The 24,699-nt window shown below is 43.5% G+C and overlaps 1 protein-coding gene across 1 annotated transcript in view; it reads right to left on the bottom strand.

Annotated features, from left to right (window-relative positions):
- Positions 1–24,699, bottom strand: part of man1a1 (mannosidase, alpha, class 1A, member 1) — a 90,141-nt gene that overhangs the window by 56,140 nt on the left and 9,302 nt on the right. Inside the window, exon 2 of the mRNA XM_020103700.2 lies at positions 9,526–9,622. Within this exon, the coding sequence (XP_019959259.1) occupies positions 9,526–9,622 (97 nt within the window). The remainder of the gene's footprint in view (positions 1–9,525; positions 9,623–24,699) is intronic.

Raw genomic sequence — 24,699 nt, 5'->3', positions numbered from 1 at the left:
AACTCCCTCAGTCTGCTGGTGATCCCATTTGGCCCCGACTACCTCGGCCTCGATGCAGAGTCTGCACTGCTGGGGGGGGGGGGGGGGGTAAAAGTGATGGCTAAGGCTTTGGTTAATCATGTTACTGTAAGCAGGAAGCAGGACACATGCGCACGCACGACCACACACACACACACATCCTCAAAGTGTATTAACCTCTTGGCTTCTGCTGCCAGATATTTAAGCGTCAACACTTTTTGTCAAGGTTACAGAGAAAGGCAATACCATGCTTCACTAGTGTGTGTGTGTGTGTGTGTGTGTGTGTGTGTGTGTGTGTGTGTGTGTGTGTGTGTGTGTGTGACATAAAGGAGGGGTTTAAAGATGTTATATGTTATAATACATTAAAACAATAAGCAGAAAGTTTCAGGTTGGAGAGTGAAGTTGTTTATTCATCATTTAACTTTCAGCGAGTGTGTGTGTGTGTGTGTGTGTGTGTGTGAATGTGTGAATGTGTAGAGAGAATGTGTTTAGGAGTGCGTTCACTCCAGTGGCTGCACGATGCCGACCCCCAGGCCGTGTTAATATTGTTTTGTTGTGTATTTTCTGTGAAGCACTTTGTGTTAGTTTTTTTGTATGAAAAGTGCTCCACTAATAAAGTGATTGTTAGCACACAGGATGGTGGTTCAGTGTGTGTGTGTGTAAATGATTAAATGGATGTAGGAGAGAGGAGACGAGTGCTTACAACACAAAACAAACAAGTGTGTGTGTGTGTGTGTGTGTGTGTGTGTGTGTGTGTGTGTGTGTGTGTGTGTGTGTGTGTTATTACCTTGAATATCTTGAATTACGTGATGGATACTCCCATTTCAGCTGCAGGGCTCTCTTGTCCATGTCTCAAACACCTTTGTGCAGCGTGTGATTTACATCATTTCAGACACAACACACCCTTCCACACCCTTCCACACCCACCCTTCCACACCCACACCCACCCACACGCACGCACACGCACGCACACGCACGCACGCACACGCTTTCAACACAAAAACCTGAGGGAGGGCCGGGGCAGAATTACTCCATCCATTTCAATTACAGAGATTGAATATCTGATTCAGAGATGCTGTGTGGGAGTTGAGGCTGCAGCCCAGGACTCAATGTCAAATTATATAACAAACTAAATGACTTGTCTGGAAACAGAGAGACACCAAAATACATTTGCCTTCTTGACTGGTGGAAGATAACAATATTTGTGGCCCTGCTGGCGACAGCACTGCGTGGACTCAGAGGACGGCACGATACAGGGGACAGAATCAAACTGGATGTGACACTCGGTCGGTGCTGGGACCGAAAAGACGCAACTTGACTTTGATGGCTGCAGGTGATGCGTTTGTAAACTTCATTCACGAATAGTATCGCTGCTTTCAGACACGCACACTGAACATTCTCCTGATTTTAGAGGCTGCGTCAGAGAAATATGTGCGTCAGCGCCTCTGGACATTCTCCAGAGCTCTTCCTGTCGGCCCCGAGCTGAAAGGTCAAGGCAGCGTCTGAGCAAGTGGTCGTGTTGATGACGTTAACACACGACGGGCGAATCTGACCCGATGTTCAGGCAAACCCCGGAGAGTCTATTGTCCGAACGTCACATAACTAGTGGTCTATTGTAAATTAAGTAGTTTTACCATCATTGCTATTTATTTTACATTTCATAGTTAATTTCCTTCGGCACCGTGACTCGCTCTCCTCCGCCGGCCTGAACAACCAAAACCTCAGAAACACACTCGTGTCCCCAGTCGTCCCAGAAAAGTTTCAAAATGAGAAGTTAGTCATCTCTATGATAAATAAAGGCCAAGTTGAAATCACAGACAGAGTCCAAATGAGCCAGAGGCGAAGCCAGCTGGGAGACGTTTGAAGTTATAACAGAACATGGTTTAACAGACATCTGTGCTGGATTTAAACCAACAACCCAAATCAGTTTCTGGCAGAAAGCGCAGAGCAGCTAAAGACCTGCTCGGTCTCAGTTAGTTTGTTTGGAGAACAAAAGCCTGTTGTGTGAGCAGCAATGAAACAGAGGGGATTCAAAAACAAGCCTTGAAAAGCTCAATTACATTCTGAGAGAGACCAAAAATGTACCTGTACGCATGCTACTAGAAAGTTCCACATTTAATGTTTGCAGATGGACGTTTCATATTATTGTTGAGAATATCTGAGAGACAACGGTGACATTTGTAACACGCAGCAGGATGAGGAAGCAGAGCAGAGCCATGCAGATTGTCACTGTGCTGGAAATAAAAACTGTGACTGCAGGAGTTATGCAATACATCCTGTCCCGCCCCGTGCACCCCGAGCCGCCACTCCTCTCCTGAAGAGACATTTTCTTCTGAAGACAGCTTTAGGGACCAAGCTAATAATAGTAATAACAATTTAAAGTATTGGTAAGATATTGATCAAAGTAGATAATCTTGATATTCGCAAAGGAATCAACGCTCTGAACATTGCTGACCTCCGAGATCTCCGTCTGTCGCCCCGCAACCCTGGATTCAGAATTACTTTGAGGGTAAAGAGCAAAGGAAGATGCTTCCAGTGTCACCATCTATAGTGACACCAGGAGCTGCAGCATCAGTTCAGGGGATGAGGAGGCACACAAGACATTGAGGGGGCTGAGAGGGAGGAAAGGCCACGGGGGAGACAGGAGGAGGTGGGGGGGGGGGGGGGAGAGAAACAACATAAAGAATAGAAACCATCACAAAACCTTGGCAGCATCTGTAGCAAAGCCTGCCATTCATCCACCGGCCTTTTAAAGCACTGCAGGCAGGGCCAGGCAGATAACCTCCACTGCAAAGACTGTGTGTCTCAGGAGACACAGGCCCTTTATTTCTTCACACTGCCTGTGGCAACGGATCCGTCCAACTGTCCAACTAATAACCAAAGTCTCAACAGGCTGTCAAAGCACAATGTGAATTAGCTAAACCCAAGAAGCTGAGGAAGGAACGATGCCAAAAGACAAAAAAAAACAGAGAAGGAATAATGCAGAAATATTCAATCCCACACGGTTTTAACATCTCATCGAATTCCTCCACTGGATAAATCACTTTATTCTATTCACGCAAATTACACGGAGAACGTTCAACTTGGATCTCGGGCGGGAAGTTCTCAATCATGTGGCTGTTAAACGTCAAACAACTACAACACAACTGCTTCTCTGTAGTTCACAATAACAACTTGGTTATTTCGGTGAATATTGGCAAATATAAACCGTCAGGCTCTCGTTAAAAACGACGTGTTACTGCTTCTATCGTGGTCGTTGGAGACGCACAGTGAGCGAGAGGTGTGAGAGACGGGCGACATTTGTTAGATTTCAGCAGAGACGGGTTTTGAAGGGTTCTCTAATTGTCTTCTGTGGTTCACACACACACAAACACACACAGACACACACAGGGCTCAAGCTCTGGCAGCTCCACATAAAAATTCTACCATTTTCTCTTTGCTTGCAACAGGACACTTCAGTTGTGACCTTTACTGCACTGTGGCCCAGTCAAGTGTGTTTATCTTGGACAGAATAAAGACAGCCCATGGGTTCTTCTTTCTTTTTTTTTGGTTGGGTGAACAGACAAGTGCCTCCGATGCCGGCCCCTGGGCCACAACGAGAGTCCAGCCGAGGCGACGGGAGCCTGTGTTTCCAGTTTTCGCTTGTTTGGCTGTTGTGCGGCGCAGTCGGCTGCCAACGGAGTCAATTAACGAGAGGACCAGCAAGGAAATCACAAAGACACGACACAGCAGACTTCGACTGCAGCTGCTGAACAATCCAAAGGTTGGAGGCCACAGACGCCCGGATGATATTTGTTTCTTCCTTTATCTGAGACGCGATCCACCCACAAAACAAATATTTCTACTAAAGAGAGTACACAGATCTGTTAATTGATTATTAGCGAATTAATTTTAAATTTCCGTACAGAAAAACATATCCTGTAGGTAGTAACCTTCACATGATGATTCATATCAGTTGTTTAACAGGAAGCAGTTTATCGTCTCTGCGGTTGATTTCAGAGTTTCATAAAATATGACAAACGGGAAACGGGCATGACGAGGCGTTAAACAGTAAGTGTTAGAAACCACTAGCATTGTCCGTTGGCGGCGCAGGTGAGCGCGTCATAGTTTCCAAAGCTCTCTGTTCACACTAATAACTGAAGTTTTCAAAAGGCCAGCAGCGTGTCCAGTCACCGGGAGTCATAGCAACACTGATGTGGTTTCAAACTTAAACATATTAATGTGGATGCAGCCTCAACGTTGTGTTGTTGCAGCTGTGACAGATCGTTCCAACAGCGCTAGAATGAAAATAATTCACGTTCAAGTGGCTGCACCTGCAGTTAGGAGGAGTTCGTTCCAGTTCCTCTCAACTGAAGTCTTTTTGTTAATCCGAACACTATGTTCTGAAACTTTTCTCTCCTTCCACTGTGTCCTTGCAGCAAAACAACTGGACTCTGAGATAAAGCCCTGGTACAAACTTCACCTCTGGCTCATTGGCTTGTAACGGGGCACAGATTAAATTAAGGTCCATAATGTCTAACAGGAGCCAGGGTGCCGCTTGAGGCCGGGCTGACAACTCGCTGCCACCGAGCTCCAAATGACTTCCAGATGATCTGGAGGAAGTTAACAAGGTGATAATTCATCTTCCAGGGGACAGTTCACATATTCACCACCCTGGTCACTGAGATATGGTTAAAAAGAAAAAGAAAAAGAAAGAAAGACTTAAGTGCTTGTAGTAGAAGAAGAAGGAAGTTCATGAAGACAGATGATGATGGAGTCGGACAGTCTGCTACACAGGAAGGAGATCTAATAAAGTCAAGTTATTACTTAAACCTACAATTCCAACAAACTATTGGAAATTCAAGCGTTTGGCAGTGTTACATCTTGATTCTCCGGATCATGGCTTCTCTCTTTGACGCAACAAACATGCAAGATACACTAAACTAACAAATCTACAACGTCGCAGTTAAGTGAGGATGCGGAATTGGCAGGAGGAGAGATGGATGCCATCGTTGCCTCTGGCTGTATTTAATTTTAGCAATCTGAGTAAATCTCCACGATCTCCAGGGACAGGGAGCCGTTTTATTGTAGCTGAAGTTTTGCCTCACAAAATACAAATATTGTAATTAGAGGAGACACACGGAAAAAGCATTTCATCATTATTTGATTGTAAACGTTTGTATTTAAGGCTTCTGAGCCGCGCTGTGGTTACTGACATGGAGACCGCGGCCACTGCACACGTTTATTAAACGGATCAATCGCCTGCGCATCATATTATCGACGTTGCGTCCAAACTGCCACAATCGCTCAGCCGCCGCATAACGAGGCAGAGCATACGTGAGCTGCACAGGATGTATTTATAGAGCCGGGCTGACAGGAGGGTGAACGCCGGGCGGTCGAGATGAAATATTGTTTTGTGACTGAAAAACGTTGCACCACAATGAGAAGCTGTTAGACACGGGATCAAACAACAATCACTTAGCCCCTCAATGTGAAATGATCTCAAATGGGCCCATTTTCATGTTACTGTTATTGAACGCCACGTTATTAATACGCACACTGAAGAGATGAATCCATTTTCTGTTTGTCTGTCAGTTCTTCTCCAGAGCAGCGTCAACTGTGGACGCGTTCTTTTAATTTTATTTTTTAAATACAAAATATTGTAAAGGAAATTAGCAAAACTCTTAAATCATTTTGATTAACGGCTCAATGAACATATAAAAATGCAGCTAATTGGCTTCTCAAATACTTGATTTACTAGAGTCTGGCAACATAAGCAAGCAAACCCGCAACTGTCTTCATATTTTGATTTACTAAACTGTGTTCGGTGACGCCACATTTATTCCATATGAGCTCCGTTCACCTAAAAGTGAGAAACGAAGGAGGAACAGTACAAACGGTAAAGATAATAATCTGTCTTTGCTGCTACTCTTACAAGGGGACAGTGCAGGACGCCATCAATAACATGTTCCAACAGGCTTTAATAGATTATAGGTTATATTCTTTTAGGACAAACTCACCTCCTATCATTTTTGTCTGTGTGGACATTTTGTCCGAGACTATTTCAAACAAGAGTCCCTCTTGTCGAGAGCTTAGCCGCTGACATAAAAACAAAGAGACGGGCAGAGCTCTTAAATTGGACACTGATTGTCAACGCTAATGCAAGATTTGGAGCCGACTGCGTCTTTGTTATTATCTCACTGAAGTGTTTGGGTTTAGAAAACTAATTTTGAAATACTGTTTGATAGGGCGCATCCAACGGATGGCTGGTTGTCTGCCAATAGTTGTTGGCTGAGAAGATAAACATCGTTCGCTGCCAAATGTTAGCAAAGCATACGCGGTCGCTGGTAAATTCCCACGTGGGGGGAAAAGAATTTAGCTTTTGTTTTTTTTTTTTAATAAAACATTGTGGACGTTTCACAACGTGGGCGTTAGTCGCTCCATCGTCCAACGCCGATCGCTGACAGTCACCACGATGTACTTCATGTTGAAGGAACTTAAAATAAATTTAAGAACAGTGAATTCAGTATTCATCAAGAATTATCAATTTATCAGTCAGAGAAAGATGATGCATTAAATATTTTCCAGGTCAGTGAGTGAGAGAGCATTAAATGAAAACTGGCAGCTGACGGTTTTATCCTCAACCAAGTTTTTCGTGTCTCGTCAATTTTTTTTTTTTTTTTTGTTGTAAAATATAGCAAATAATTTAACTGATAACAGATCTCTCGTGTCTCGGCAAGGTTTTGAATTATTAATTCCCCTGGATACTCTGAACCGTGCAGCTCAGGTTAGTGTACATCAGGGAAACATGTCACTGATGGAAAGTGGCTCCGTTGCATAATATTCAAAGTCGGCAAATATTATGGTCACACATCCCGTTCTATAGGAGTTGTAAACGGCTGTGACAAGGCCCTGGGGCCAAGCTGTCTTATTTACTGATGGGGCTGCGGCTCAGCTGGAGCAGGCAACTAAAACCTATTTACTTTTTTTCCTATAGCGCAGACGTGAGGGACGGACAGTCCGAGGGAAACGGAGACAGAGACTAACACGGGGGGAGTTGAACTGGCTAATCTCACAATTAGTTATTCACTCTGCTGCATTCCTCCCTCTGCCTACATTAACGTACCAATAATCCCGGTAATGAAACAGGGGATGGACTTTACACTAAGTTGAATTTGCTCATTAAACATTAGAAGGTAATCATTAAAAAAACGAGTCGGTAAATCTACAATGAAACAGACACATTTTGTATTTCGGTGATGGGCCTTCCATTTTACAACTAGCAGGGGCTTTGTGTACACATCACATCTCAAGGATTTACGTTTTAATCTCTAACAAGTTTGACAGTTTGACATCAACACGTGTCATCGCTGCCTAAACATTCGTAAAAACTGATCGAAATCGTGTCTGTGACTTCACACTTTCTAGCGGGTGCTTACGATCAGATGATAAACTTGTGACAACGCTGACGTAACCAAATTCCGCGTGACATTTTACAAGATGTGTGTCGGCTTCCTGTCTTCGAGCGCTTCCTCTAATCTTAGATTTTTTAGTGCAGCCTCAGTCTTCTGCTGCACTTCCAGTTGTGTGCAGGGTTTCCCCATGAATAGCCCAGACTGTGGTGGACCACGTTTCATAAAAACATATCATTTCTGTAACTTCAGTCTTTTGTGCTGAAGTGTCTAGCGCTGTCGCACGCTCACAGTCAACTCTCCTCTCTTGTCACGTGAGAACGGTCCCTCTGCTCCTCGCAGCAGTGGAGTCGAACTTTCACAAGTATTGACAGCTAGTTTTTTTTTTTTTGTTCACTGGATGAATGTGAGCTCTACTGCAGCAACCCTAACAAAACTCTGCCCTACCACGGATAAAAGACACACAAAGTTCTTCTGGGATATATTAGACAACAACAGTGCATTATGAACCCAGCTCTCTGCTCGGTGCTGCAGTGAATAATCCAACAGTAGCACTGCGTCGTATCGTGCCAGACAGAAAACGTAAAAAAAAAAAAAACACGTGAGCTCCGAACTCTTTTAAAACTCAGGTGAACAACAGAGTGCATTGCATATGGACGTCCTGTGTAGAAACACACACAGCGTGGACACAAAAGAGCTTTTAGCTGCTCCAGAGCCAGATGTTTCTGAGTGGAGCCAAACAGAGGAGACAATGACCAGCAGGCCACACACACACACACACATCTGCAGGATGTGTAAACAGGTTATTCTTTGCAGACGTGGCAGAAATAACCGACTTCATTGGATGGAGATGTGTCAGCGTTGTGTTTACAGGCTTCTTCTTTTTCCCCCTAAACATTTTAAATACCATTTGCATTTTTTCTATGTCCTTCAACTCTGCTGTTACGGTGGGAGCGCTGAGTTTCACTGTCTTATCAGCAGCGGAGGTACAGGTACAGGTCTTTGACACGTGAACAACATCTTATCTTGGTCAAAGAGCAGCACACTGTCACCCTCAAACACACACACGAGGTCCACATGAGGGGCTGGAGGGATCAGAGCAAATACTCTCTCTGAGACTTTAATTAGGTCAAGAAGAGAAGGAACGAGATCTGAACTCATTAAAATTCCAATCCCTGCTCTTATTAATCCAATCAGTCAGAATAAATAAGTTATTATTCTTCCAAACACTTAGGAGGGGACACATTAAGACACCTGCAGAAGCAACGATCCCTCAGTCTCATTGTAGATTAAAGGTTCATTTATTCAGCTCCTTTATGAGATCGTCTCCTCCGCTCTCGTGCGTTCAGGAGCGAAGAGTAAATCAGAAATGTCAGTTTCACGGCTGCTGCTCTTTAAATATTAACCAGTCGATCCCGAAGCAGTTTTATCTCCACGATTTCAAGTCCTCGGTCCCTTTATCTTTGCACACAATTACGGAGAAAAACCAAACACACTGCAGATTAAATATGACTATGGTATTACGGTTTTAATGAGTTGTATTGATCCTCTGCCACTGGCATACGTGCTGCCATAGCCGATCTGTGTGATCCTCTGCTTTTAGCTGCGTGTCCAGCTTTTAAACTGAAAATCTCAGCCAATGCAATGAGAGGAGACTGAGAGCTGCATGCAGTGTGTGTGTGTGTGTGGGTACGGGGATAAGAAAGGACTAGTTTCAGTCACTGCTCTCATAAACAGAAGTGTGCGCGCACATACGCAGTTTTTTAACATTCATCAACGGGGCCCCGCGGTCGTCCGGCCGCATGAAAGGCCGTCAGACAAATCAGGTTTTCAGGAGAGGAAACGCGAACGTGTAAAACAGAGAGAAAGATGAAGGAGAGAGAATAAGATGCTCATTAACAGCACGGACGCCAACAAATGGCACGGAGCACAAACAGAATATAAATATATGATAAAACTGACATTTAGAGGCACCCGTAGACGGATGACTAACTGACGGCCAATTTGGCTGCTAATCTAAAGGCCAAGGCTGCTGGTGGCAGGGACGAGAGATCAATCCTGTGTGTGTGTGTGTGTGTGTGTGTGTGTGTGTGTGTGTGTGTAGTCTCTCACTCACCAAATAGATTGCTTGAGTGGCCTTGCTTGGAGACGGGCCTGAGCTCATTGGAACCCCATGCGTAGTGCCTGTAGCTGTCCCAGGCATGCTTCATCATCTGACAGGGAGGAGGAGAGGGGGAGGGAGAGGGGGAGGAAGGGAGGTGGAAGAGGAGAAGATGAGAAATTAAAAGAGTTAAAGATGACAATCAATTTTTGAGCTGGAACAAAAGAGAATCAACTCATTTTCAAGTCATCCCCAACACTGTGGTTTTTTTTATTAACAGCCGCAGAGAAAAAGAAAAAAAAAAAAAAAATCAATAACTGATTTTGAAATACACATTTGCATTTTCAAAATAAGACGTTCACATCAACAGATTCTGTCAGGAGGAAAAAATCCTCATCACGTCTTCACCCGATGCCCAAGACATTCGTCCGTTCAACAGAAGTGAAGATAATAATTCATCGGTTATTGATCAGTCATCAAAGCAGCTCAATCAAATGGTTTCTGCTGTCACGTATAATGCATGTGAGGTAAATCGACAACGCTAATTTATTTGTCCGTCTTTGTAAACAGTCCGGTGACGTCGAGCGATGGTTTGAGAAACTAACACTCGTTCACAGGAGGAGTGTTTTCTTCATTATGCTTCATTCGGTGGCAGATAAACCATTTATGAGCAGTGACCGACTGATCGGCTCATCTCTGATAAATAAAACCGAAACATCAGTCGGGTCCCTGTGAGTAGAAACGTCTGCCTCTGCCGAGTCTCGTTATCTGCCGTTGAAAGCATCTGCTGAAGTGACTGGAGCTCCATCTTTTTTTAATCTGGTGTTGGCTGGAGACTCGAAGACTTTTCATTCCAACAACCAGACACTTGTTTCAGCTGCAGATGCGTCCGTCCTGCCAATCCAGGTTATACAGCATCGTCCCAGATCGTTCTAGAACCAGCCTCTGGATTAAAGCCGCTAACGCCCTTTATCCTCCTCCTTCGGATGGAATACAATAATAGTGCTCTTGTCTTACATAAGCTCTTACTTGCGCTATGCTACAACCTGTATCGGCGACAGACCACTTTTAGAACGGCACTGGCTCTGGAAGAAAATGTCAAATTATTTTTCTCCATTCATCTTTAAAAAAAAAAAAAATAGTTTTAAGCCTGGGGCCAGCTGCAAGATGGATCAAGACCATTAAACATTTGATTCTGAGCGGAATAAATATATCGGAAAACTGAATAAAGGTAAGACTTTATTATTCAAATGATCCCGTCCCAACGGTTTAAAGCGTTTTGCTTCGTGAACGTATCCTTGTTGTGGTGATTTTCAGCCTTTCAGAACTCTTTTCTTCATCTCTAAAAGCCGCAGCGCGTTAGAAAGGGAAACCGTGGCAGCTCTGTGATGTCACGCTCAATGATCCAATCGCGGTTGTGGTCATTTCCGTGAGCTCCACCAATCAGATTACACCTGAGGATTGTGGGTAGTGTAGTACTTCTCCTTATCATAACGTGTTTTTCGTAGAATGCAGGCGATATCGTACGAACGAGTGGATTCATCATTTTTATCATTTCACGGAGTCTATGTTTGAATGGTCACAATATAATGATAAATAATCCAAATTAATTTTGATGCTGTTGAGCTCTTTGTTTTCTGCATCACATAAACCTGCATTCAGTGATCCTGTTGCAAGCACACACACACACGTGCATGTGTGTGTGCATGTGCGCAGCCTGGCACAGTCACTTGTTGTTACCGCTGCTGACTCACGGTTAATTAGCTCACTCTAAGACAAGCACTCACTCACCAGGAATAACAGCAATTAGCTGTGATAATTTGAAAGGCGAGTACAAATGACCGCAGCGGGCAGTAAACCAGCAGGCCAACAAATCGCTCAGTCAATGTGGCCAGAACACCAAGGGTAGCAAAGTACGGCGGTAGTGAGCCATTTAGTGAGTCGAGCGGCGCGGGCACGTGGTTTTCAGAGCGATGACGCCGTCACATCCGGCTCGTAACCGCTGCAAACTCAGCAGTGAGAGAAGACGATAGCTCCGCTGTGAAAAGCTCTGATATATCATAGAAGGGTTACCATCAGATCAGGTTGAGTGGAGCCTGTAGAAACCCAGACAACCTCATCTACAGGACAGTTATATGTTTGTATAATGCTGATAATACTTTGTACATTTTCCTGTGGATGTTTGACTGAAACTGCAAACGGAACGCGAATGCTCATTTTTGTATTTTGTAAAAAGTGACGTGCAGGTGCTCAGCTGATGTGAACGCTAGGCAAAAGGAACAATGAGAAGGAAATGTGCATGAATAGACTCTTACTTCATGGTTCTCACGGAACAGTCGTAAATAGATTCTACAACATATGGAAATACAACATGCTATAGAGAAAGAGAGGAGGAACAGAGGAAGCTCAATTAGCACATTTACCTCTTGTTCCCTGTGCACCAGAGTTACACAGACAACACACAATGACTCTACATCCACATATTGTTTCCTTTATTTCAACCTTTGACTGGTTCACCGGTGGTTTAACCGGACGGGTCAACGTCTCCCGACGCCTGCGTTTTAAACACGTACGTGAACAAACACGGAACAAAAGCCGCCTCATTTGCACATCATCCAACAGACACATCAAAAGGACAGATAGAAATAGCTCTTCTCCACTAACACCCACTAATTAAAGCCAGTGAGCCTGCTAATTACCACTCCTATATGGATGTCACATTAAAAGATACTCTACGTGTTCGCTTTGTAATTCACGAGAGCAGAGATCTGTTCCAAGGACGCCGAGATCAGGGAAACGATCTCCAGAATATTCAACGTAAACAAATAAGTACTGAATACAGAAGTGACCATTAGGATTCGATTTGTCGTTATGAGGAATTTCGGCCGTTACTGTCAGAATTCTTTGTAATACGGGTTTGGTAACTAAATCTTAGGGATTGTTATCGCTGCCAAGGAGCTTATGTTTCTGTTACTTATGAAAAGACAATCGGATGGATTTCCATAAAACTTGGTGGATGGATGTGGGTCAGGAAAGAACCAATTATATTTTGGTGCTGATCTGGATCAGGGGGCAGATCCAATATGGTTTTATTTTCCCACTGATATCAGGAACATGTATAATAAATAAGAACACGCAGCTGGAATTAATTTCTGGGGACTGAGGGTTCTTGGTGGTCAACTCCACTTAGTGTCATTCTAGTTACCATTTTCAATAAATATGTATCTGCTCAAATATTGGTATCAGATATGTTTTGGTCTCGACTGTGTATCATCATCATTCCAGTTCGTTTTCTGTTTCCTGTGGGAGGAGGATTTGATCCGACCCCAGCCGGTGACCAGCATCCTGCCGCTCATCCACCCACCCACAGAATTAGTCTGGTCAGGTGGGCGAGGGTTGATTATTGAGAACCTCGGTCCCGGCACATGCACACAGCGTTCTCCGACGCCTGCCTGCCAGGACCGTGTAAACAGTATGGATTCAGTTTGTTTGTTTGTTTCTGATGGTCGATGGAGGGATTTTTCCTGCTGCCCCCCTGTGGCCACGCCGACTATGAGTTTGTGAGAGAGCATGAAGCAAAACACGATATTTCGGTTTATTATGAAACGGCGGAGGGACAAATACACCCAAACAACTGCCAATTACTGCGTACATGGAGCCGATATCTAATTCAGTATTTAAATGTAAGCGTGGCTCAGAAAAGTAAACATTCCTGTGTATAAAGTCTTATTGGATTTAATGCTCAGGATCCCTATGTGTTGAATCTAATTGGATTAACTGAGCAGGATTTTATGGGCTGACCACTGTTATTAGGATCTGGTGGCTGAAGCTATTTCAGACACACAATAGCTCCGCGCTAATTGGCTCTGTGTTTAAGGTGCCACGGTTTTCTAGGGCAGCAGCAAGTCCAATCTACCGCAGAGATCTTAAGCACACATGCGTCTGCTCTCGTCTCAGATGCCTGCACACACACACACACAAACACACAAGCACAAACACACACCAACACCGCGGAGGATGAGATTATTTTCTGCAGAAAGTGTTGACAATCACCCTGAGTGGAGAATGACCCCCCCCCCACCCCGCTCCACCTCTCCTCTCAGCCGATCGATCCACCTCAGCCACTGAACTAATAACCGCGTTGTGTTCACTGATGACATACAGGCACATATTCACATCCTCGGTTCTCACGCACGCAGCCAGAACCCCGTCCTCCGCTCTCTGCAACTGTTTCCTATCAGCGGGGGGGCTAATGGAGGAGAAATTGTGTTATAGCATGCTAACACATGACAGCGGGGAATAAAAGAAAAACTGAAAAACCCTCACAGTGCCTCGTGTCTTATTTTGTTGAATACTGAAGATGTTATCAACTTGGTCTCTCTGCAACTGATTTATATGCAGCTCGGCATTTATACATCAGCGGTCTTGGCTTCAATTATGCATTTATTGTTTTTCTATTTACAAGGTCAAGCACGTGCGATCGTTATGCCTCCATTGTTCGTGCCCTGAATGGAGCCCAAATTGAGCAAGTCAAAGATTACAAATATATCTGGGCATTAGCGAGATGAGAAGCTTTTTTTTTATTTTTTTTAAAAACGCACAAGCTCACAAAGACGGTGACAATTCAACTGTGTTCACAGGTCGAGCTCCTCTTTAGAAAACTGAACAAATGTTTAATCAGCTATAATGGCAGCCTTGAATTATGGTATTATGAATATGCCTGCAGCCTTGTCCACGCTGTAATTACTTAGAGACAGTTTACCACACTGTTCTGTGATTCATTACAGGGGATGACTTCAGAAGTCATCTTTTTGAACTGGGATGGTCTTCGTGATAGACTTTGTCCCACTTCTGATTCTAAAGTTCCCAAAAGAGACACACGTGACACTTGTTCCTTGTTTCTTTCCTCCAGCAGAAGGCGCCCAGGAGGCATCACGACTTGATGCCCTTAAATTATTATGATTTCATTTGTTTTACTCTGGAATCCATTATGATCTACATTTCTCAGTGTTAATTTTGTTTTGAGAAATCTTCAATATCTCTGCTATAAATTCACACGTGTCGTTGAAGTGGAGCGTTTGCTTACAGGTCTCTGAGAGAGCGACTGCAAAAAAAAGTTGTGAATCTTGTAAAGGGCTTTTATGGCTCCGGAGGGAGCTGTGTGATCGAGAGGAGCCCTTTCCAAGTGTAGCAGGTGCTTATTGGGCAGTCTGACAAATAGCGTTTCACTGATGTAAAGTTTAATTCAGTGCGTGACAACAATCCAACAATGAGGCCGGACCAAGTGGTTTGCCACCACAGATGAGCACAGATGTACACAATTCCACCGAGGCTTCAGTTAATGTCCCCAAAATGAAAACCTGGCATTGATCCAGCACGTGTACTTTACTGCCTTTACACACTGAGCGGTGACGGCAAATCATTAACTGCTGTGCAAAGATCGAGGGGTTAATGACCCTGTTTGCTCCAGGGTCTCTTAAGTCATCTGTAACTGGGGGAATGTGTGTAAAAAAGGAATGTGTGTGTGTGTGTGTGTGTGTGTGTGTGTGTGTTCCCATCCCACAGGGCTGCTGTGGTGAATGAGAAGCTGAAACCAAATCCGGTGATTGTCTCTGGAGAGACGTTTGGGACTCACGCCCTTGTAACAGGTGCACTGAGAGTGTCAGAGTGGCGGAGGAGAGAGGGCGAGTCGGAGAGAGGGTGAGTCGGAGAGAGACGAAGAGGTAGGTACGGTGACAATATGGCTGTTGGGCAGATAAGGACATCAGAGAGCCAACTGGCATGAGGGCGCCATAAACACACACATCTGCCTGCCACAGAGACATCCCCTGTGAGTGTGTGGTGAAGGACAGATGCTTCACTGCTTCACTCCCATTTCAATGAGAGGAAGATAAAGACGGAGAGAGATAGGGAAACAACAATCCTGGGTCACAACCGGGGAGACACACACACACACACACACAGCGAGCAGGAAAAAGAGATTAAAAACTTCAGAAATAATCCAAAATACTTTTTTAACTGCTCCACAGAAATAAAGTTAAGAGTAAAAAAAGTGAATTAAAATGATTCATTATGTCCATTAAAGCCTGTTTATAAATCAAATATAGGTTAATCAATAAAAGGAGCGAAAACCGTAATAGTAAATGAAGCACATCAGAGAAGAGAAAGATAAGAAATGTATTATTATTTAGGCAGTGACGTTAATGGAAAAGGGCTCAGAAGGGCACTCATGATTTCCCACTCGATCTTTCAGCAAAGTCTCCGTAAACTTTTCAATTATCACTGTGGAGCGGAATCAGTTTCATAAACATCCAGAGAGTTCACGAACAAGTCATCGAGTTTCATTGATTTGACTTTGAATTGAGTTGGTGCCAGTGTTTCCACATTTCGAATGGTTTTTTCCTCTAAGCCACATAATAATGAAAGCGGTCGACAAGTACGGCTCCCTTGGTATTTAATGAAGAAATGTGATATCACCAACAAGGACCATAAATCCACTATCAGCAATTTGGCAAACGACAGGGAACATGAGCAGAGACTCATTCACGCATCGACTTCAGGCACGCAGTGAACATTTCGACATTTTGACAATCTCCTGCTGTGCACTTCGTATCTGAAATGTGAACTCTGGAGTTGTGTGTGGCCACAGCGAGAATCAAACAGGAACAGTCTGAGAGAGCCGAGCAAAACCCGAAAACTGATGAGGCAACAAAGAAAAGAGCCGAGAGAATATTGGCTTTGATTTCACCCAAGGTTCAAATTGATAAAGTTCTCGGGTAAGTGCTCACACGCAGTTGAAACATGCACAACTTTTCACACGGTGCTTGATTTGTTGATTCGCTCGCTTGCAGGGTTGTTTACCAGGCATGTCTTAATCTCTCCCCCTCTCTCCCCCTCTCTCCCCCTCTGTGGGGATGTGAGAAACACTGTGCACCTCTGTAATAAATATTACTTCATCTCTTTCATCCCTATCTCTGAGCCCAGACAGCCTGTGCTGCGACTTCAACACAAGCAAATGGATGGGTGCAGATACACGCGGCCTTTTATGGGAATAAATGAGATTGCATGAAACATTCACTGTGGTTAAGTTGGCAGAAACAAGCATCACAAAATGAAGCTTCTTGCATCATGTAAACGATGCTACGCAGACGCCGCGAGTATCTGTGCGCATTCCAGCGGGAGAATAAACAACTTCAGGATGGATGGAGAGACAGGGTTTGCAAGGTTTCACTCATTTAACATCATGAAATAAGATCGACATGTTCTCGACCTCGAGGGTGCATTCATATTAGAACAGACATTGCACCACTTTGCACCGAGGAAACAAATTGTGGAAAACTTTCAGACGTGAGAGCTGATTAAATTGCAGAAAGCAAGTTTTTAGGGTTAGATGGTGATTCTGATGGTCAAGTTAAAGTTTCGGTCAAGTTACTGGCTGTGACCTGCACCCACTGGACAGTACTAACTGGAAACCGCATGGGAACGTCATGGTGTGTTTGAGAAGAGACTTGAAACCAATTAATTATTAACACTGTCCAAACAATAATAAAGTCTCAGTGAGCCCGTGTGTGCAATATCCACAACCCTGCAACTGGCAAAATGCAAAGCCGTCATTTTAATAACTGTGTCGGCCAATTCGAACCGTCCACCACTAGAATGAATTCTTCTGCAGGCCCAAATGTAATTGTCGCTCCATTTTGTGTCCACCTGTGTGCAGGAGGATGCAAATGAGTCGAGGTTAGAATAATTAGAATTTCAAATATAATGGCCGGCGTCAGTTAAATGATGAGGAGCATGTTTCTCTCTGGCTCAGACCCGCTGACGCTGATGCAGTGAGAAGACAAACTAAGACAAAGATGACACAAATAACGGCCGATCCATGTATAATATTAATATATACACATAATAACCATACTATATTGTTTTACTTGTATACTACACATCATGTGTATTCCATATCTGACCACTATTTTTCCACACATACAGTTTTAAATGTTGGTTCCCTGCGTGTTCTTGCCTCCACTAATCCACAAAAGTCAATTTACAGAAATTACCCGAGCTGTGTAATTCACCGCATTGAATATAAAGTGAGTATTTATTGCATGGAAGTGCATTTTAAAGTGCAGGACAGAATACGTATCTCATTATTAACGGGAGACAATGGCTGAGTGGTTTCTCCACTAAGTGCTGAGTTTTGTCAAACAAAGATCTTCCGGTTGCATTATCAGAACCACGATCCACATGTGGAGCGCACAGATCTCCATCAACACAAACCACGACGACTGCACTCGATTGTAGTGGTTTACATCTTAGTCTGGAGAGTGATGATAATTGAGGCTTTCAAACAACACGTCAAGGTTTGCTTGATAATTCTGCTCATTCTGGGAAATGGAGAAATAAGGCGTGTTGCAAGTTGTTGATCATCGATGAATCACCAGTAAGTCTCTATGGGGATTAAATTGCGAAATGCATATTAAACACTTCATCGAACTGAATCCACATTCACGAAATTAAGATTTGTGGCATTAAATATTCAGCATAAATGCATGACAACTAGTCCTAAAGACAAGTGAACCCTGACAATTCCATCAACCTGTTATTCTCAGTGCTATTCCCCCGTGTGCTGAGCTGAAAACAAGGTTTCTGTCGCCACACTTCCTTTAGTCATGGTGCAAGTCTTAAAAAGACACACAGCCCACTGAAGCACTGACATTTCTGCTAATAAAACCAGCTTTCTGACCCCGTGCTGCTTTGGAACACAATCCACCACCTAAACATTTTCCCACCTCACCTCCTCATATGTTCTCACTGCTCACAGCCAGAGGACAATATCCTTCCCTCCGCCTATATGGGACCAGTTCTTCAGGGATCAGCGAGGGATTTCCTAAGCGGTTTAGTATTTCAACAACCATATATGGGTCAGTATTGTACCATCGGAAAAAAGAGGATGCTGCCTTCCCACAGTCTTTGCCGACAGAGAAGCACATTTAATACTTCTCCCTGACAGTGAGCTGCTGCAGTCTTTATTCAATGACTGTGGTTTGTATTTCCACTTTTAAGACAAACTGCTCTAATGGTGATGAACTGATTATCCTGCTGAAACTTCCTTAGCTGAAAGGGGAAGAAGAAATTCTGGAGCACTGTTTCCTATAAAGTCTGTTTACCCCGAGCACACATAAAAAAAACAAAAAAAAACAATGTTGTAGACAAATTAAGGGAACAAGAAAGTTTAAAGAGTAGCTCTGTAATTACGAGAAACGGCAAACAGCAGTAACAAATACACAGCGAACAATAACAATGACTGCACTCCAAGAACAGAGGAAACAGAGGAAACCAGTGTTCAGGACTCAGGTCATTAAATTCCACTTTACACTGGACAAATAAAAACCCTGATGATCCACTAACATCTGGTTTTTACTTTCAGAGGTGAAGCATCAGTAACTAATTATTTAAAACCAAAGTTAGCGTAAAATAAACACTTCAAATTAACAAGTGCCCAAAATGGCAGAAAAACATCTTCACGTCATATTTCTGTTACCAGGGATTTACACCTGATTCTGGATTCAGTGTATTGGCTCGATGATCACAACCACTTCCATTCAATCAACAGGAAAAAATCCATTACGCTCAACAACCCGCCATCGACTAATCAATGATCAACCCAGAGTAAAATCCTGGTCGATAAATTCTGACCAATAAGAACAACAGATATTTCCCATCAGACTTTGTCCCCACACTCCTAACAAGCTGAGCCAGAGCCAAGACCATCGGACCTAACGGGTCATAAAACATGTGGCTCCCAGCAGTCTGAATGGTGCTCAACAGTGCTGAGTGTTGATAATATGGTCAACAGACCGGGCCGACCCGAGAACCAACGTTACACGTTGATCAATATTAGCTGACGGCCGTCAGGGGAGCGGAGGAGGGGACCACGGCGTTGAAGACGGAGGGATATCGATATCTGCGACTGAGCGTTCAGTTAAAAACCTGGATCTGGCAGTAAAATAACACCGTGAGCACAATTATTGACACTAAAGACGTTACAATCAAACACTGACGTCTTACTTTCATTATTTGCCCAGAAATGGGGCCGGAGCGATTATCAGCCGTTCCGATAGGACGCGTGTACAAATGTTTTTCAAATTAAATTCTACCTATTGAGACCAATAGTGTAATAAAACAGGAGATATTGCATTTTATTGTTGTGCTCCCCTCGATACCGACGCTCGTTTATTCTCCCAACGTCAGAGTGGACAGGAATGATTGATGAGGGGAAACGGTGATCTGCGACTTGTTGGCCCTGGGTGGGGTGGGAGGGTGGTAACCTCTTGGCCGCCCCTGCTTTCAGAGCCCCTACACAACTCTATCAGACCACACACACACACACACAAACACACATTTATTGACTTGACCTTTCTCTTGGTTGAAGGAAGCAGACCAATTGGGTTTGACCCAGCCGCTTGACAAAAGGCAAACTAATGAAGACTTTGTGAAAGGCAGATTGATTTTTTCCCCTCTCCCTCCCTCCATTACATTCACCCCCTGCTTCAATACAGCAGGCGGGAGAGGAGGGAGGCGGCAGCGGAGCTTAAACTCATCATTCAGTTTTTTAACAGGTTGGCAGAGAGGAGGATGGAACGGGACATTTACCCCGTGCTCCATTCAAATGACTTACTCTGACAGAATGGAGAATATTGATTGGATGGATTGAGGGGAAATCTGGAAACTGCCCATTTTGGCTGCTTCATCCATCGATAATCTAAACGGCTGATCATTTTAAAGGCTGTGTTTCTAACTTGAATAAAATTGCGCAAAGCAATAATTCACAGTGTCCAATATTTTCTCGGTAATAATATTTAAACTTGTGACAATGAAATATTCATAGCGGTGCTCCACTACAAAGCAGACCAGCTTGTAATAGACTCACCTCACTCCAGAGTAATTAAGCCTCACATTAAATAAAGATAATGAAGTTTCCACGGGAGTCGTAATTCATTACCTGAAAATACCTGAATAATTCTAGACACAATCAATTTTCATTATTCTGTTGACTATGTAATTTACTCTTATTAAAAAAAAAAACTGCTCAGATAGAAGTTCTAAATATTCTATTAAAGGCTCGAGAACAGTTCAACAAATCCCATTAGCTTAAAACATGTTTTACTGCGTCAAGCCTGTAGCTGCTGCACCACCAGTCAAAAAGGTTTGCTGTAATTTCATAACCCCCAGCGCCTTATTTTCACCTGATATGTGAACTTTAAAATGTTAACGCACAAATTAAATCAAAACGAACACAGTCTGTTTGCTCGCAGTTTTAAGAGCTGAGCAAAAATCCACCTCTAACATAAAATTAAAATACAACAGTTCATTAATCCTCCCAAAAAACAGGCCTTTTCTCCGAGGACACATACATTTGTCTGACTCATTAGGACGCAGTGTAAGTGTCCAGCTAAGATCCCAGCTGGAAGCATGTACACAACGCTCTGTCTCAGCAGCCGGGCTGCAGGCCAATACTTTTTCTTTAGCCGACTAAAAGGGTTTGAAAACGCTTCCATTTGTAACTGTTAGTGCAACGGAGGGAGACGGTCGGCCGAAACATTGTCTTTCTTCTTTTTTTTTGTCAGATCATCTTTGTTGTCCCAGAAACAGCTTCGAGAAGACACCGGCAGTGCCTCTACGGCTGGATGTCAGATATCAGCTTGAAAACGTGATGTGTAATTGGGTTTGGTGGACTTTGTTTTTTTGTTTTCAAATTAAATCCAGATGCAGTTTGCTATCAGCATCCTGCAGTCTCATTAGCGACGTGTTATCCGATGAACTCTGTCAACCTCTACAACACCAACTGTTAAAAGGATATCTTGAGTCAACAGAGTAAACCCAATATGCAATCTCTGGAATATAAAAGCAAACACCAGCAGTCGTGGCCTGTGGTGGAACAAACAAAGATCAGAGGTTACACGAGCCCTTATAAATACTCCTGGGTGTATTTATGTGACCATTAAAAGTAAAGGCAGCACTCTGAGCGGGTAACATGAGAACACTGTCTTCAGTGGTTTGAGAATTCAGCCTGTATACAATGGCCTTTGTATTGGTTTCATGCTGCTTCCCTGACATGATGTCCTGTTTGTTATAAATGGAGCATGTACCATGAGAGCTAAACACACAGTCGTCACTTTGTTTGCAGATGACGCCCAGACAGAACGAGGACGCTTCATATTTTAGGTTAGTATCATTATTATAATGTGGATGGATGTGATGCAATAACGATTATCGTCTGATCCCACAGACAGTGAACACTTCAGCAAAAACAATCAGATATTTTGCTTTTTGATGTAACTTCAGACGAAAACCAAAGACATACAAAGGTCCTGAAGCGTTTGTTCGTTTTCTGGATGAGCACACATTTCAAAAGTGAGCACGAAGCAGAATAAAGCTTCTTGGAAAGAGACAGAACGACAGTAATACCGCATTAAATTTTTATAATGCCAAAAACAAAGAGGGAACGGGGAGTTATGGCCGTGCGGTCATTAAACTTGACATTCACTGAGATGCTGCTGCACTCGGGCACCATGCACTCTCTTTGTGAGACACTTATATAGAGGTTGTGTTGTCTTTTAAAAAGCGATGGCTTTTGTTTCTTTCCCAGATTAAGTTGAAGGGTGCCCTCAGTGAATTGAATGTCGTTGCTTGATTGAGTATTACTACTTCAGCATTACCACATTTCCTGAGTTTGCTGATCTCACACAAATTCCACCACTGTTCTGCAACTTCTCCGCCTCTCTGTCACTTGCAGAGCGTTGCCACGGGGCAGTCCCATTTCCCAAAAGTGTAATTCCATGCAACATTTATTAGACAGATGCCAATTACACAAAAACTGCACACGCAGCCTAAGAAAATGCTTTTAAAGAATGTAAACCTCGCCTGAAGCTTGTGCTGTTCTCCATTTGACTGGTGTATTTATAAAGGAGATAAAAACTTAAATCATGTCTCTAACAGTCAAACTGATGATGGGTGACAATAGACAACAACAACTAATATACAGAGTTCACATTTAATTCTTTTTCATTCTCTGATGCTGGTTAACGAGATGCTTCACCTCCAAACGTGGCTCTACACTCAAAGAAGCAACTTCTTGTGCTCCTCAGATTTAGAATCCGACCCAGAGACGTTCAGGCCCTCAGCTAATAGAGTATGCAGGGTGGCAGAGCAAGCAGTGTTAAAATGCAAGCCCTCGCTAGGAAAAAAGGAGAGAGGGAAGGAAGGGGAGATTGAAAAATAAATGGAGTGCGTGATTGACAGCCTATGATTCTGGGTATTAGAAAGAATTGGATTAGCGTGAAAGAACCAGCCGGCCATAACCCCTGCAGTGCTTGGGACACATTAATATTGAATATCCAAGAGCGATTCCCTCCGTCTCCATCACTGGGCTACAAGGCTTGGTCACAAAATAGTGTGTCTCCTCTGAAGACTCACAACCTTGAGGGTTTCAAATCATAAACAGCTCAAGCGTCTGAAGGCTTCCTGTCTGTGCTCGTCTTTCACAAGGAAAGGTTGGCAACATGTTGACAGGAAGTGAGAAGGCACATGTCTGTCCTTCAGACTGCGAGGGCTGCCTCTTCTTGATCATCACAGCTACGCCTTCAAAAGATGTTCGCAGGCGGATCGACGCACAACAAGTGCACAGACAGGAAACCAGCGCTTGTTGAAACATAACCCTGAAAAGATCAAGTGATAAGCTGACGATGCACAGTGACGACAGTCGGAGCGTAATGATCGGAAATTTGGCTCAAACCAGAAACTTCTTCAGAATCAAGTATTTTTCATTTCACATTCAAGCGTCTGTGTAAATGTTTCGTAGCCAAGTATTGATTTACACTGCGGTTTGAATTATCAGCTGCCAGAGAACAGATTCAGTTAGCTGCATCTGCTGTGAACTTCAGAACAACAAAAAACACACAATGTTGATCATTTGTCCCATTTCTTAAATGGAAGTTATTGAACAAAGTAAGGGACAGTATTGTCAACATGAATCCAAGCAGCAGTAAAAACTCTTCCTTTCATTTTTCTGCCGGGAAAAGTAGTTCCTCTCCACCTCCTCTCCTCCCTTTGCCAGTGTGCTACATAACTCTTCCCCAAAGTCCTGTGAAACGTCTCCAACAACACCGGCTTCATGCGAGAACACACAAAAACAAATTCCATCACGTTGAGATCGGCTGGCAAACCATGAAAGTGCTCCTGCTGCAACTTGTTGCTGCTGGTATGAAGAATAAAATGTGACATTACACAATCAGGTCCGCTCAACTCTTGTCTCACAGTGCGTGCTAGACCAGGTCAGGTTACAAACCTGTATTGTTTTACTCAGGTTGAATCAGATTCATTTTAACCCTTGGTGCGATAAGAAGAACCTTTAAAAGACGTGGTTGCAGTCACGTCCCAACAGACGTTTGGAGCCTCTCGTTTGAGGTGGGGACACGGCTCCTGTAACCAGATGTGCTTTGCATTCTGGGGACGCTGAATTGTTATCATTAAGCCTAAAGAAGAATGAATCCACTCCAAAATACCTCAACGCAGCTATGAATGACAGTTCTAATCACACTGGTGTTTGCTCTGGCTTCAGCCTGAAACTGCGGTCGACTCCAACATTACACGGTATATTGAAGTTATTGTACAAGCAATCAATAACCTCTGAATGCTAATGAGCAAGTAGTATGTTACCTCCGAGGGAGACAAGACAAATTACACCTCCTGGCCTCACTAATCCAACAGCTGCGTCAATCGCACGAGGCGCGGCCATTAATAGTGACGCATAGATTTTACGTGTGTGTGTGTGTGTGTGTGTGTGTGTGTGTGTGTGTCTACCACAAGGCCCCGTGAGACTGAGGCCACCCTGCTCAGCATACATCACTGTCTGGAGCAAAGAAATGCTAATAATGCTGCAATCCTGCTAATTACTCCAAAAAAGCAATATGCACACCAACCACTGGGATACTCCTATTTTCATTTATTATATTCCATCTTAATTTGTGGATTTTACAGTAATTTGAAGCTGAGGCAATTAAAAAACCACGTTGGAAAGAGAAGAACTAATTATCCTGAAGTGAAACGGCTCTTAAAGTGAAGTCAACATGGCCTACATCACTTCTTTATATTCCATCTTCCATCACAATCCTCCTTCAACACTGCTCTCTG

The sequence above is a fragment of the Paralichthys olivaceus genome, chromosome 19, assembly GCF_024713975.1.
Source record: "Paralichthys olivaceus isolate ysfri-2021 chromosome 19, ASM2471397v2, whole genome shotgun sequence".
In the NCBI taxonomy this organism is placed as follows: Eukaryota; Metazoa; Chordata; class Actinopteri; order Pleuronectiformes; family Paralichthyidae; genus Paralichthys; species Paralichthys olivaceus.
This window is presented reverse-complemented; position numbering and strand designations above follow the sequence as displayed.